Source organism: Stegostoma tigrinum, chromosome 3, assembly GCF_030684315.1.
Source record: "Stegostoma tigrinum isolate sSteTig4 chromosome 3, sSteTig4.hap1, whole genome shotgun sequence".
Classification (NCBI taxonomy): Eukaryota; Metazoa; Chordata; class Chondrichthyes; order Orectolobiformes; family Stegostomatidae; genus Stegostoma; species Stegostoma tigrinum.
The window spans coordinates 107,103,073-107,118,646 of record NC_081356.1 but is presented as its reverse complement, the minus strand read 5'-3'; the positions used below and the strand labels follow the sequence as shown (position 1 = coordinate 107,118,646).

Genomic DNA, 15,574 nt, shown 5'->3' with positions numbered 1-15,574 from the left:
GCAGGGCGCCTTCATTGCTGAGCCATCTATTGATTTTGGCCATGGGTATTCCTATTATTACACTGACATCTTGAATAACTTCAGTCTCATGTTTTGAAAATTGGGTTTCCTGTTCTCGGAACCAGTTGTGCTCATCTTTTTTCTTTTCATGGAAAACAAGCTAAGCATGAAATGCATTAAATTACTAAACATAATTTTACACTTAGCTGGATTCAGCACAATATTTATTTGTGCTATTTAAATGATACAATATATGACTATGTGATTGAGAACTTCAAAGCAATTCAGAGATGGTATTTATATTAGAATCTATCAGCTGGCACTTACATTTTTTTGATGAAGTCCAAGTTGCAAGGAGGTTTCTAAAAAATTTTCACCAAGAGCCCTAGTGGGTTGTCATCAAACCTGCCTCACCAAATGCCTACCACAGCCAATGACATCTCTCAGATCTGACTTCCATCCCAATTTATCGCATGCCCTTTCTGAACAACTTGCCAGTCAGCAGAATCTGCCTCAAGGTAGGGCACATTTAAAATGCTGCAGTGCGCCCAGATGAACACTGGCATTGTGAAGCTGCCCTGCTTATTCATGAGGAGAGTTAGAACATGGCAGAGGAGGTGAAGATTGGCCCATGATTCTTTAACTGGGGCCTGGAGGTTCTGCTGACCAGGTTGGAGCAAATGAGAGGACTGGCAGAGGGAGGGGCGAGGTGCCCAACATCTATGACCTTACCTCCTTTAAGTGGAGTCCTGGCCATCACAGGAGAAGATAGGAGCCACTTCCGCAAGGATGTCGAGACATCCGGTTCTCACCAAATGATTAAATACCTCTCTGCATGCAACTGCCACTCTCCCATAAACCTCTACTATCCCTCTCGGTCACTGCACACTGCTTGGAACCCCTGGCTGCAATGTCTTCTCTCTCTTTGTTTGGCAGGTTCCACAAGACTCCTGATACATTTGCAATGAAGTGACCAGCTGCAGAAGGACTGCCCTTCCCCTGAGGATATAAGTACTAAGGCCTCAGAGGAAGCATTTGTAAGGCTGCCTTCTTCACCCTGCTCCCCATCACTGTCAGCACAGATACAGACAACTCAATGGGATCCGAGGCATACAGAGTTGCTTCACAATCTGGTGAGCACCTCACTAAGACAGCTACACAGTTGGGTGAGGAATGAATACCCTAGGCTCGCTGGCACTTGGAAGACCAGGCACCTGCTCAGCTCCAGACAGGAGATGACCTTCCTACTGCGTTAATTGTGTTAACCGAAGGGAGGCTGTGAGCAAGCAGCTGGGCACTAAGTTAATGAGCACTAAGAGAGCAATCAGGTGCATCCTTCCAGAGTGCACTCTGCGGGGGTAGTAGAGAGGCCAGGATGTTTATGTTGGCTTGGTAAATGACAGCTGCAAATATCCATAGAGGAGGAATGCATTCAGTTGGTGCACAGGGTTCACTACCGATATGGAGGTGGTTCGGAGTAAGCAGTGAGTTGAATCTGCCATGTACACCATTTCGTTTCCCGATATCTCACTTGTTTGGCGAGTTTGGTAAGATGGGAGTCTGAATATTAATGAGGCACGTTGCAGTCTAACTAGGTGTTTAAAAATCAATAATAACCATCCATTGGCATTTTGCTATTGGCTCTCAATAATCTTGCCCTGCTGCTTGTGAAAATGATAAAAGGTGGGGTGAGATGATCTAGATGCGGCAACAGGCTTCATCGCATTTGTTGCCCAATTCTGCCACATATCTCACCACAGCCCACTTCACTCAGACCCCTGTAAGGTTTGGTCTACACTGTTCAGACCTATCTGCTAAATTTTAAAGATATGAAAAATATCCAACAGTTCACAGGATGGAAATGTTAACTTTATATTTAAAAAATGCTTTTCAATTTACCTTGGTGATTGGAGCTTCAATTGTCATGGAATGAATTCTTGCCATTGAGGAATGCCGTCGATTGTATGAACTCCCTGATGAAATGAATATCAAAGAAAGGGGTCTCAGATGTTTCACATAGGTAACATGCTTAGGCTGTTTAATGCCTATTGCAGGCACTTTGTGGTATAAGGTTATGTGATGATTAGAGCTTTAATCCAGAAATCAATAAAACCAACAAAATAGTACAAATCTCTCCAATAACTCAAATCTTCAACACAAATATGAGATAGCATTTATCATAAAGGTTGTCTTCTGTAAAAATAATTTGCTGCAAATTTTTGATTTTATTTACTCAAGTGAAAATGCAACAGCGCATAATTTGCTCTAACAGGGCCAACTGTTGTTAGATAGCCCTGACCTGGCAATGTATAAACGTTATACCTTGTTACAAGGCAACTTGCTATAAGTGGGAGATGGTAACATTGCAGTGAGGAAACAAGATAACTTTCTAGTTCCTTAAACAATCGGACTGAAGTGTTATGAAACAAATGGCAGTCAGACTGAGAAGGACGTGTAATTTACAATTCAATATCAAATTAGGAACATAAAGTGAAAAGATAGAGAGAGCAGGAAGATTGGATTATTTGAGAGCAAAATTAAAAAGCAACCAATAATATTTTACACTTTTAAAACCTCAAACAAAAACTAAATTGTAAAGTAATGAGAATCCATGCTCGTTAATTTTTAGAAAATGTGTTTGACAGTGCTTAACACCTACCGTATTGTTAAAATAGTTCTTAGGCATGAAATGGCAAGACATTAGCTTTCTATGAAAAGTTTGCATCAATCCCACAAATACAGCAATCTCAAATCAATACGTTTCAAAGATAAGAGCACAAGATATCGGAGCAAAAATAAGTCATTTGGTCCATCAAATCTGCTCCAGTTTGCAATGAGATCATGGCAGTTGTAATAATCCATTTTCTTGCCTTTTCCCCATAGCCCTTGAGTTCGTTACTGACTTAAAATCTATCTCAATCTTGAAAATACTCAAAAGCCCAGTTTCTACACCCCTCTACAGCAAAGAAATTTCTCCTCATCCATGCCTTAAACAGACACTGAAAGGCCAGTTTCACAGCAAAGCTGCACAACTTGAACTACAACATCTGGATGGTAGCCTTTGAGTGCGAATCTGCCGTTCTTCATCTGAACTTGCTGAGCTTTTCATGTATAAGTAGTGATGAGAGCCATAATTCTCACTTTTACAGCAAATGTAGCCAGGTAAAAATTGTAAGAATGCATTCATACCATCACTTCTTCTTGATGTTATTGATCTGACATCGATGGAACCTTTCCGTCTATCTTTATGTCTCAATGACTGTGAATCTATGAAATAAGAAAATTATGACAGCCATTTGGATTTTCCCTTTCAGCCAACAAGCAAGTGTTGCAACAGATGGGTCTGTAATAGCCCAGGGTTAGCATACGGAAGACGACAGATTGGATGTGAAATTTCAAGTGGTTATATCAATTTACTCAGAGTGAAATGTCATATTTTTAACCTTAAAATGACTATGCAATGTAGTGGGCTGTCCTTTTCTGACAACTGGAGAAATACACAGCACTAAATAATAAAAAATATATTTGAAATATATCATGGCTTACACATTTACAAAGTTATTACAGGGGCCTGGGTTCAATTCCACCCCTGGACGACTGTCTGTGTGGAGTTTGCACATTCTCCCCATGTCTGCGTGGGTTTTCTCTGGGTGCTCCCGTTTCCTCCCACAGTCCAAAGATTTGCAGGTTAGGCGTATCGGCCATACTAAATTGCCCGTAGTGTTCAGGGGTATGTAGAGTAGACGGGTTCTAAGGGATGGGTTTGGGTGGATGTTCTGAGGGTCGGTGAGGACCTGTTGGGCCGAAGGGCCTGTTTCTATACTGTGGGGATTCTATGATTCTATTCTCCGAATCCATCTGAAGTAACATTTAATCCGAGCTACTCTTTGGTGTAAAATGTCTTAACTGAAAGATAGTTCAAAACTCAGCTTGATCTTCCAAACAAACTGACTAGCACCGCACTGCAGCTGCTCCTAGCCTGATGTTACAAAGCTGTGATCCACGTACCCACACGCTAATCCTCCACTTTATCACCCACTTGCAATTCAGTCACCTGCTGTGGTTCCACTCTACCAACCTGCTTCACCCACCATAGCCATTCAATCATTCGTCCATTCATTAACATTCACACTGAATGATTAAAATTGCCTGACAGCAGCTACTGCTGTAAAAAGTGGGTAAGGCTTGTTTTCCCTCTGATGCTACTCTGCTACATTGCATCATTGGATTACTACTCACGAAGCGGCTGGAATCAGAACACCTGGCCAGAAAAGCAGAGCAATGTCGGCGTGCAGAATAGCAGGAGTGGAGCAGTAACCTAATGGTGATTGTCTCTTAAAGGGTCCAGGTGATCTTATAGGAATAGGAGTTAGGCATTCAGCCTGTTCCACCTTTGGGGAGATCATGGCATTTCTATAACTTAACTCCATATGCCTGCCTTTGCCTCATATCTCTTGAATAGCACTTGATAACAAAACCAACACATCGACCTACTTTAAGATAATAAAATGTGAGGCTGGATGAACACAGCAGGCCCAGCAGCATCTCAGGAGCACAAAAGCTGACGTTTCGGGCTTAGACCCTTCATCAGAGAGGGGGATGGGGTGAGGGTTATGGAATAAATAGGGAGAGAGGGGGAGGCGGACTGAAGATGGAGAGAAAAGAAGATAGGTAGAGAGGAGAGTACAGGTGGGGAGGTAGGGAGGGGATAGGTCATTCCAGGGAAGACGGACAGGTCAAGGAGGTGGGATGAGGTTAGTAGGTAGGAGATGGAGGTGCGGCTTGGGGTGGGAGGAAGGGATGGGTGAGAGGAAGAACAGGTTAGGGAGGCAGAGACAGGTTGGACTGGTTTTGGGATGCAGTGGGTGGAGGGGAAGAGCTGGGCTGGTTGTGTGGTGCAGTGGGGGGAGGGGACGAACTGGGCTGGTTTTGGGATGCGGTGGGGAAAGGGGAGATTTTGAAGCTGGTGAAGTCCACATTGATACCATTGGGCTGCAGGGTTCCCAAGCGGAATATGAGTTGCTGTTCCTGCAACCTTCGGGTGGCATCATTGTGCACTGCAGGAGGCCCATGATGGACATATAATCTAAAGAATGGGAGGGGGGAGTGGAAATGGTTTGCGACTGGGAGGTGCAGTTGTTTATTGCGAACCAAGCGGAGGTGTTCTGCAAAGCAGTCCCCAAGCCTCTGCTTGGTTTCCTCAGTATAGAGGAAGCCACACCGGGTACAGTGGATGCAGTATACCACATTGGCAAATGTGCAGGTGAACCTCTGCTTAATGTGGAGTGGAGGCTTGGGGACCGCTTTGCAGAACACCTCCGCTCGGTTCACAATAAACAACTGCACCTCCCAGTCGCAAACCATTTCCACTCCCCCTCCCATTCTTTAGATGACATGTCCATCATGGGCCTCCTGCAGTGCCACAATGATGCCACCCGAAGGTTGCAGGAACAGCAACTCATATTCCGCTTGGGAACCCTGCAGCCCAATGGTATCAATGTGGACTTCACCAGCTTCAAAATCTCCCCTTCCCCCACCGCATCCCAAAACCAGCCCAGTTCGACCCCTCCCCCCACTGCACCACACAACCAGCCCAGCTCTTCCCCTCCACCCACTGCATCCCAAAACCAGTCCAACCTGTCTCTGCCTCCCTAACCTGTTCTTCCTCTCACCCATCCCTTCCTCCCACCCCAAGCTGCACCTCCATCTTCTACCTACTAACCTCATTCCACCTCCTTGACCTGTCTGTCTTCACTGGACTGACCTATCCCCTCCCTACCTCCCCACCTGTACTCTCCTCTCCACCTATCTTCTTTTCTCTCCATCTTCGGTCCGCCTCCCCCTCTCTCCCTATTTATTCCAGAACCCTCACCCCATCCCTCTCTCTGATGAAGGGTCTATGCCCGAAACGTCAGCTTTTGTGCTCCTGAGATGCTGCTGGGCCTGCTGTGTTCATCCAGCCTCACATTTTATTATCTTGGATTCTCCAGCATCTGCAGTTCCCATTATCACATCGACCTACTTTAATTGCTGTTTGTGAAAGAAATTTCCAAGCTTCTACATCATTTTATGTTGTCAATTGTTGCATAGTTTCACACTGAAAGTCTGCCTCTGTTTCTTACTGGTGGCTATGACTGATGTGGTTAATTGAAAAGTGTTTTTATTTTAACCAATGCTACTTTTGATTATTGTAATCGATAATGATCACATGGGTTAAAGTAATTATGAACTTTTCTTTCTGTCCAGACCTTGTGAGCTATTAAAGAACTTGCTCTCCTTTGTGTCTTTTTTTTCAAATTCAGATTAATCTATGTGTTAACATCTGAATTCTGCTAATTAGCATACATCAGTATGCAATGTATTGCAATTTTCAATGAATTTTAATTGATGGAAATCTTATTGCACGACTAATTAATTTTGCAGGTAATTTCACCTTGAGTAAAATATCAAGCTCTTATAGAATTCTTTCTTTGAAGCCAGCAAGGTTTTGCATGGCTCCCTAAATAGGGAGAATCGTGCATGTTTAAACTGACAACTTTCAATAAATTTCTCCCAGTTCTCCAAGGTCGCACCCCAATCCATCAGAAATCCCTCCACATACAAAGACCTGCACCAGATGGAATGCAGGGACATGCCCCCACCCTACGGCCAAAGATTGGACCCTGCCCCCTTTCTCTACTCTAACTCCTGGAATTGGACTACACTAAGGCTCTCTCCCCCATCTGGGGTCAGGATCCCAGTAGCAACAAAGGTGAGCTTCCTAACCTAACTCGAAGCCAAGGCTGGGTTGACGTCCAGTTGGGAAATCCAAATGGCAAAACCTTGCACACAAAAATAAAGGATGTTAGAATGAAACCAAATCACTACCTGGTTTCACAGCAAAGCTGTGAGCCCTGAACTGACCATGTACCGACACTGAGAAAAATAAAGTTTGACTTGTCTTACCTGATTGAGAATTTTCTTCCATATATTTGTCCTCACTGTGCATATTGTAAAACTAATAGGTTAAATAATGGAATAAATCAATACCACAAATAAGATGGAGGTTTAAAGACTTAACAGCAATTCTGTAAAACCTGACTCACTGATCACAGCTTCAGACTGCTTTTGACATATTCTAAAGACAAGTTGACAATTTGTTGACAATGTCTAAAATGCCAACTGTAGGAAACTAGGGTAGGTTCAGGTGTGAGTTTTACACTGCAAGGAGAGTTACACAAATCAGTAAATAAATAATTAATGCTTAAATGGAATTCCTTTGTCACCTGTTTTAACAGTTAAAGTACTGACTGAAAGAATTTCAAATATATGCATTAAGTGTTCCTATCCTAGAACAAGGTGAAGGTAGAAGCATAGCTGAGGCACTAAATGAATAATTTGTGTCAGTGCCCACCAAGGAATAGGATTCAAATCTCGAGTAAGTATGTGCGGATTCCTTCAAACCCAACGTGATCTATATGGATTAGGATATTCCTCATTCCAGTCTAGCTAAAAGATTCTTGTAAAAGGAAATTAGGCAATCTGAAAGGAGATGTGAAAATATACTGGCAGGGAAAATAATGGGAAATCCTAACCTGATTAAGAGGTACATTAAAAAGTACAAGAATAATTGTGAAGGAGTAGGGCCCATTAAGGACCTCAGTGGTAAAATTGTGTGGATCAGTAAGTTCACAGGGGTGATAAATAGTGAGGAAGATAGCTTTAAATTACAGAAGGATACAGACAGACTGGTTAGATGGGCTGATCAGTGGCAAATTTAGTTCAAACTGGATAAATGTGAGGGATGTACTTGGGGAGGTCAAACAAGGCATGGAAATACACAATGAATGTAGGACCCTGGGAAGTACCTGGGAAAGAGGATCAGTGGGACTTGGTGTGAATGTACACCAGTCTCTTAAAGTATCAGGACAGGTGGATAAAGTGGTTAAGAAGGCATATGGAATACCTACCTTTATTCGCCTAGGCATAGAGTTTGAGAACATGGAGGTTATGCTAGAACTGTATAAAACATGGTTAGACCACAGCTAAAGTATTGTGTGCAGTCACGGGATCCACATTAAAGGAAGGATATGATAACATTAGAGAGGGTGAGAGGAGGTTTACCAGGATATTGCCTAGGCTGGAGAGTTTCAATTATGAAGAGAGGCTATATAAACTGGAGTTGTTTTCCTTAGAGCAGCAGAGATTGAGAAAGGGCATAATTAAGATATCTAAAATTGTGAACGGCATAGATCGGGTAGGTTAAATGACCATTAATCAAATGCCAGCAGACATGGGTAGATAACAGCCACCACGGGATCCAATTTTATGAGCTGCCCCTACCACCAGCCTGCACCACAACATTTCAGCCTTGAATTGAAATGTCTGACATGTGATCTCTCCTGGATGTTCACTTTGTGTGACAAATTGGTGGCAACAAATTCCATTGATAAACTTAGGGAGAGGAGGGGAGGGAATGATAATTAACAGAGAAAATTGATTAGAAGTTAAAAAAGAATTAGAATTAGGACTCCCAAGAACAGAAGACTTAAATTGGCTGTCAATCTTCCTGCTAGCCCCAGTGCTCTCTCTTCTCGCATCCTGTCAAACTTTCACATTGCTTCAGAAATATGAAGAAGGTACATTCCACAGAAATCCAATTACAAAGCAGGATTCATAATGGCAGAGCTTCACAATGATTATGAGTGTGGAGCCAAGTGAGTATAATGGAGCATTGCATGGGTGAAACTCCAGTTCAAGCTAATTGCTTAGAAATTCAAGAGTGACTGTAACAGCTTCAACATTAATTAAGTAAGATGAGAATGTGAGCTTAATATTGTTTCACTATTTAAACCTCAGTTAAAACTACCTAATTATAAAGAAATATATCAGCAATTTTAAATTCTGTAAGGCACAGTAACACTATAACACAGCTACAGAACCTCATTACTGTCTATGATGGCTTTCATCAACACTGTTAAAGTCCACATGTAGTTCAATTGATTCCTTCAGTGGAAAAGAATGAAGAAAGCAGCAATTAGTAATCTTACCTGTTTATTGTTGTCACTACACAGTTTCTTGATCGACACAAAATGCCTAATTTTCCTGTTGATAGGAGAGAAAGTAATTACACTTGCAAATCTGGTGAAGCATCACCAAACATTTGATAGAGGATAAAATATGGCACTTCTTCAGTTTACTAAACACCAATAATTTAAGATATTCTTTAATGATTCAGTGAGGGGACAAACATTGGATTCTTTACCAACCATATGCACTGTTAGCATTTGCATCCATCTATTTGTTCCTCAGTCATTTCGCCATGATTACAACACAATAAGATACTTCAACATCTCGGAACTCGGTCCTGTCACAATGCAACACACTGTGCTCTAAATTACTGTGTGCTGTTCTCCCATCAGAAATCTAAATTTTGGAATGCTTAATGCATTTCTCTGAAATTGCTTCACTCACTAGTTTAATGCCAGCTTATGGGTCAGCATGCTAATATTATGAGATGTAATTTCTAAACTATATTTTCTGCACACAAAAATGTGTTTATTAATACTCCTACAGTTCTGTTGGAGTTCTACAATTGTGCTAAACTATACAAAGGCTGAATTTCTGAATGAAGACGCAAAGTGATCACATTAACGTTCAGCTAACATTTTTTGCACAGCCCTTGCTCATTGGGATTTGTGCCCTACTGTCTGTTACCACAGGATTATTACCAAATGATTAGTTTAAACTAAACTGTAAGCTCCATTTCTCCAGGTTTTAGACCATAAGACATAGGACCAGAAGTAGGCCACTCAGTCCATCAAATCTGTTCTACAATTCAATAAAATCACATCTGATCTGATAATCTGAATAATCTCATACTCCTCAAATATACTCTATCTCTGTATCGAATATACTCAATGAACTAGCCTTGATAGCTCTCTGCAGTAAAGAATTTCACAGATTCACTATCCTCTGAGAGAAAAAAAGAAATCTGCATTTCTGTCTGAATTGGGTGGCCCCATTACTCTGAAATTGTGACCTCTGGACCTAGACTCTCCCACAAGGGTAAATAAACTCTCAGCATCTTACCTGTCAGGCCCCCTAAAATCTGTACATGTGTCAATAACTGCTCTTCCTTCTAAGCTCTAATTAGTGCAAACCCAACATACGCAACATCTCATAAAAAAATCTCTATGTAACCAGAATCAACCTGCGAACCCTCTCTGGGCTACCTTCAATGCCAGTATATCTTTCCTTAAATAGGAAACCCAAAACTGATCACAGCATTTCAGATGTAGTCTGACGAGTCCTTTGTATAGTTTTATCAAGACCTGCCTATTTTTATATTCCATTCCCATTGAAAGAAAGACAGTAGCCCATTTGCCTTCCCTTTCACCTGCTGATCCTTATGCTAACATTTTGTCATTCATGCAGAAGGACACCAAATCCCCCTGTTCTGCAGCATTGTGTAACCTTTCCCTTTTTAAATAATGTTCAACTCTCCTCTTCTTCCTGTCAAAATGCATTAGGTCACATTTTCCTGCATTATATTCCATCTACCAATTTTTTGCCTATTCACTTGATCTGTCTATATACCTTTATGGACTCTGTGTCTACAAACCTCACAATTTATATTCCCACTTATTTTTGTGTTGCCTACAAAACTTGATGATTGTACGTCAAGAAATGCAACATAGACGTTAATGCTCTCACTCCATAGAAACCAACTTTGAGGAAGCTCCTATATGAAGGGACACAATTCCTGAGAACACCTGTTGCCAAGGGGAAGTTCAGAAAAGGATCTGCAGAAAGGAATGCCAGTGATTTCAAGGCCAAAGGCCAATATCACCTCCTGGATAAGACTGCCAGATATGTGGTCAGAGATGTGGCTCTAGGATCAGGCACATTAGCGACACAAGAACCCATAGAGCTCATGACCAGTGACATGGAATTTCTTAGACTGACCATCATACTCATGAGCAAGCTATTGCTAGTGATACCATTCTCTTCAGTCATCCAAGTCATTAACATATATTGCAAATAACTATGGCATCAGCGCTGATCCTGGTGAAGTCACCTCACAGCTCTCCATGTATGATAAATAATGAAAGAAGCATTCAGTTCACAAGAGCTAAGTAAATTCATAACCAACGTATCAAGTCAGAGACCTATATTGCTTTCATGTCTAGTTTTGATTTGTAGTGGATTATTAAGCAACTGATAGGAGCAGATTCTATCATCTTCAAAGGTGGCGAAGCCTTGGCAAATAATCCAAAGAGATTCTACAGGTACATTAGGAAGAAAAGAGCAACCAGGGACAGAATATGGCCCCTTGAAGATCATTTAGGTGGGAACCACAGGAGATTGGAGAGATACTAAATGCCTATTTCGAGTCAGTGTTTACTATGGAGAAAGACATGAAGGCTGGGGAACTCATAAAAATAAATACTGATGTCTTGAAACAGTCCACATTACAGAAGAAGAGGTGCTGGATGTCTTAAAAAACATAAAGGTGGATTAGTCTCTGGGACCTGATCAAGTGTATCCCAGGACATTGTGGGAAGTCAGGGAAGAATCTGTGGGACACTTAGCAGAGATATTTAGATCATCTATAGCCAAGTGTGAGGAGCCGGAGGACTGGAGGGTGGGTAATGTTGTGCCTTATTTATGAAAGGCTGTAAGGTGAAACCTGAGAATTATAGACCAGTGAGTCTAATATCAGTGGGGGGTAGGAGATTGGAGGGGATTCTGAGAGACAGATTTACATGCATTTGGAAAGGCAAGGGCTGATTAGGGATAGTCAGCATAGCTTTGTGCATGGGAAATTGTATCTCACTAACTTGAATGAGATTTTTGAGGATGTAAGCAAAGGTCAGAGTGGTAGATGTTGTCTATGTGATCTTTACAAAGAACAAAGAACGAAGATTCCTACAGCACAGGAACAGGCCCTTCAGCCCTCCAAGCCTGCGCCGATCAAGATCCTCTGTCTAACCTGTCATCTATTTTCTAACTGTCTGTGTCCATTTGCTCCCTGCCCATCCATGTACCTGTCCAAATATATCTTAAAAGACGCTAACGTGTCTGTGTCTACCACCTCCGCTGGCAACGCGTTCCAGGCGCCCACCACCCTCTGTGTAAAGAACTTGCCACGCATATCTCCTTTAAACTTTCCTCCTCTCACTTTGAACTCATGACCCCTAGTAATTGAGTTGCCCACTCTGGGAAAAAGCTTTTTGCTATCCACTCTGTCTATACCTCTCATGATTTTGTAGACCTCAATCAGGACCCCCCTCAATCTCCGTCTTTCTAATGAAAATAATCCTAATTCATTCAACCTCTCTTCATAGCTAGCACCATCCATACCAGGCAACATCCTGGTGAACCTCCTCTGCACCCTCTCCAAAGCATCTACATCTTTTTGGTAACGTGGCGACCAGAACTGTACACAGTACTCCAAATGTGGCCGAACTAAAGTCCTATACAACTGCAACATGACCTGCCAACTCTTGTACTCAATACCCCGTCCAATGAAGGAAAGCATGCCATATGCCTTCTTGACCACCCTATTGACTTGCGTTGTCACCTTCAGGGAACAATGGACCTGAACACCCAGCTCTCTCTGTTCATCAATTTTCCCTAGGACTTTCCCATTTACTGTATAGTTTGCCCTTGAATTTGATCTTCCAAAATGCATCACCTCGCATTTGCCCGGATTGAACTCCATCTGCCATTTATCTGCCCAACTCTCCAGTCTATCTATATTCTGCTGTAATTTCTGACAGTCCCCTTCACTATCAGCTACTCCACCAATCTTAGTGTCATCAGCAAACTTGCTGATCAGACCACGTACACCTTCCTCCAGATCATTTACATATATCACAAACAACAGTGGTCCCAGCACAGATCCCTGTGGAACACCACTGGTCACAGGTCTCCAATTTGAGAAATTCCCTTCTACTACTACCCTCTGTCTCCTGTTGCCCAGCCAGTTTTTTTATCCATCTAGCTAACACACCCTGGACCCCATGTGACTTCACTTTCTCCATCAGCCTGCCATGGGGAACCTTATCAAATGCCTTACTGAAGTAGTACTTTAGTAGAGTGTTTGACAAGGTTCAGCATAGTAGACTGGTTAGCAAAGTGAATCACATGGAATTCAGGGACAGCTTGTCAGTTGAATCCAAAATTGGCTTTGATGACAGGAGACAGGGGGTGGTGGTGGAGGGTTGCTTTTTGGACTGGAGGTCTGTGACCAGTGGTGTTCCGCAAGGATCGGTGCTGGGACTACTGTTGTTTGTTATTTATATTCACAATTTTAACAAGAATTTAGGAAGCATGGTTAGTAAGTTTGTGGATGACACCAAAATTGGTGGTGTAGTGGACAGCAAAGAAGGTTATCTAAGATTACAAAGGGATCTTGATCAACTGGGCCAATGGGCTGAGGAACAGTAGATGGAGTTAAATTTGGATAAATGTGAGGTATTGCATTTTGGTAAAACAAACAAGGGCAGGAATTACAGAATTAATGGTAGAGCGTGGGGAGTGTTGTTGAACAGCCATACTTAGGGGGTCAGGTACATTAATTTTTGAAACTTGTATGACAGGTAGAAAGGGTGGTTCAGGAATATGTAGCATGCTTGCCTTCATTGCTCAGATGATTGAAGGAGTTGGGACACCATGTTGAGGTTGTTGAGGTCATGTTTGGAGTACTGTGTACTGTTGTGGTGGTCCTGCCATAGGAAGGACATTATTAAATTGGAGATGATTTAGAAAAGATTTACCAGGATGTTACTGAGACTGGAAGGTTTGAGCTAAAGGAAGAAGCTAGGTACAATGGGAGTTTTTTCACTGGAGCTTAGGAGGTTGAGGGTGGTCTTATAGAAGTTTATAAAATCACAAGGGGCATAGATAAGGTGAAAAGCAAATAGGGTAGGGGAGTCCAAAATTAGAGGACATATTTTTAAGGTGAGAGGAGAAAGATTTAAAAGGGATGTGAAGGGCGACCTTGTCACACAGAGTGGGTTGTGTGCAAAATGAACCACCAGAGGAAGAGATAAATCTAGGTCCAGTTACAACATTTAAAAGACATTTGGACAGGTACACCATTGGGAAAGATTTAGAGAGTTTTGTGCCAAATGCAGTCAAGTGGGACTAATTTATTTCAGAAACCTTATCAGCATGGATGGGTTGGGCCAAAGGGTCTGTTTCAATGCTGCATGAATCGATGACTATAACCCAGAAAGTCATACAAAAGACAGATAACTTGCAGCCATCCTCAGAGGTTTCAAGTAAATATTCCTTCTTGGCCTATCCTGACATCTCTGCCATCATAGATATTAGTTTCAGCCAATTTAGTTCTGGATACTTCATTTGCACTGGATATTGGAAAAGGTACAGGCCCCACCAACATCTTGGCTAAATTGCTGAAGACCTCTGCTCCAGAACACCCTTCAAAATGGCTCTGTGTCTGTTTTGCCATGGGCATAGACAGGTGATCCAAAAACAATCTTACATAATAATAAAGTGTGAAGCTGGATGAACACAGCAGGCCAAGCAGCATCTAAGGAGCACAAAAGCTGATGATTTGGGCCTAGACCCTTCATCAGAGAGGGGGATGGGGAGAGGGTGCTGGAATAAATAGGGAGAGAGGGGGAGGCGGACAGAAGATTGAGAAAAAAGATAGCTGGAGAGAAGAGTATAGGTGGGGAGGTAGGGAGGGGATAGGTCAGTCCAGGGAAGACGGAAAAAGGTGGGATGAGGTTAGTAGGTAGGAAATGGAGGTGCAGCTTGAGGTGGGAGGAAGGGATGGGTGAGAGGAAGAAGAGGTTAGCGAGGCGGAGACAGGCTGGGCTGGTTTTGGGATGCAGTGGGGGGAGGGGACGAGCTGGGGCTGGTTTTGTGATGCAGTGGGGGGAGGGCCGAACTGGGCTGGTTTTGGGATGCGGTGGGGAAAGGGGAGATTTTGAAACTGGTGAAGTCCACATTGATACCATTGGGCTGCAGTGTTTCCAAATGGAATATGAGTTGCTGTTCCTGCAACCTTCGGGTGGCATCATTGTGGCACTGCAGGAGGCCCATGATAGACGTCGTCTAAAGAATGGGAGGGGGAGTTGAAACGGTTTGCGACTGGGAGGTGCAGTTGTTTATTGTGAACCGAGCGGAGGTGTTCTGCAAAGCGGTCCAAAGCCTCCGCTTGGTTTCCCCAATGTGAAGGAAGCCACACTGGGTACAATGGATACAGTATACCTCATTGGCAGATGTGCTCAATGTGGAAACTCATCTTGGGGCCTGGGATGGGGGTGAGGGAGGGGGTGTGGGGGCAAGTGTAGCACTTCCTGCGGTTGCAGGGGAACGTGCCAGGTGTGGTGGGGTTGGAGGGGAGTGTGGAGCGAACAAGGGAGTCACTGAGAGAGTGGTCTCTCCAGAAGGCAGACAAGAGTGGGGAAGGAAAAATGTCTTGGGTGGTGGGGTCGGATTGTAGATGGCGGAAGTGTCAGAGGATGATGCGTTGTATCCGGAGGTTGGTATGGTGGTGTGTGAGAACGAGGAGGATCCTCTTGGGGCGGTTGTGGCAGGGGCGGGGTGTGAGGGA

At 43.0% G+C, this 15,574-nt stretch overlaps 1 protein-coding gene across 7 annotated transcripts in view; it reads right to left on the bottom strand.

Annotated features, from left to right (window-relative positions):
* The window catches only part of pde8b (phosphodiesterase 8B), a 291,793-nt gene that overhangs the window by 41,505 nt on the left and 234,714 nt on the right, over nt 1-15,574 (bottom strand). For all 7 annotated transcript variants that reach the window (XM_048527658.1, XM_048527659.1, XM_048527660.2 and 4 more), the window contains 4 exons: nt 9,030-9,084; nt 6,946-6,997; nt 3,190-3,267; nt 1,900-1,973 (listed from right to left, as the gene is read on the bottom strand). In XM_048527658.1, coding sequence (XP_048383615.1) covers nt 1,900-1,973; nt 3,190-3,267; nt 6,946-6,997; nt 9,030-9,084 — 259 coding nt within the window. The remainder of the gene's footprint in view (nt 1-1,899; nt 1,974-3,189; nt 3,268-6,945; nt 6,998-9,029; nt 9,085-15,574) is intronic.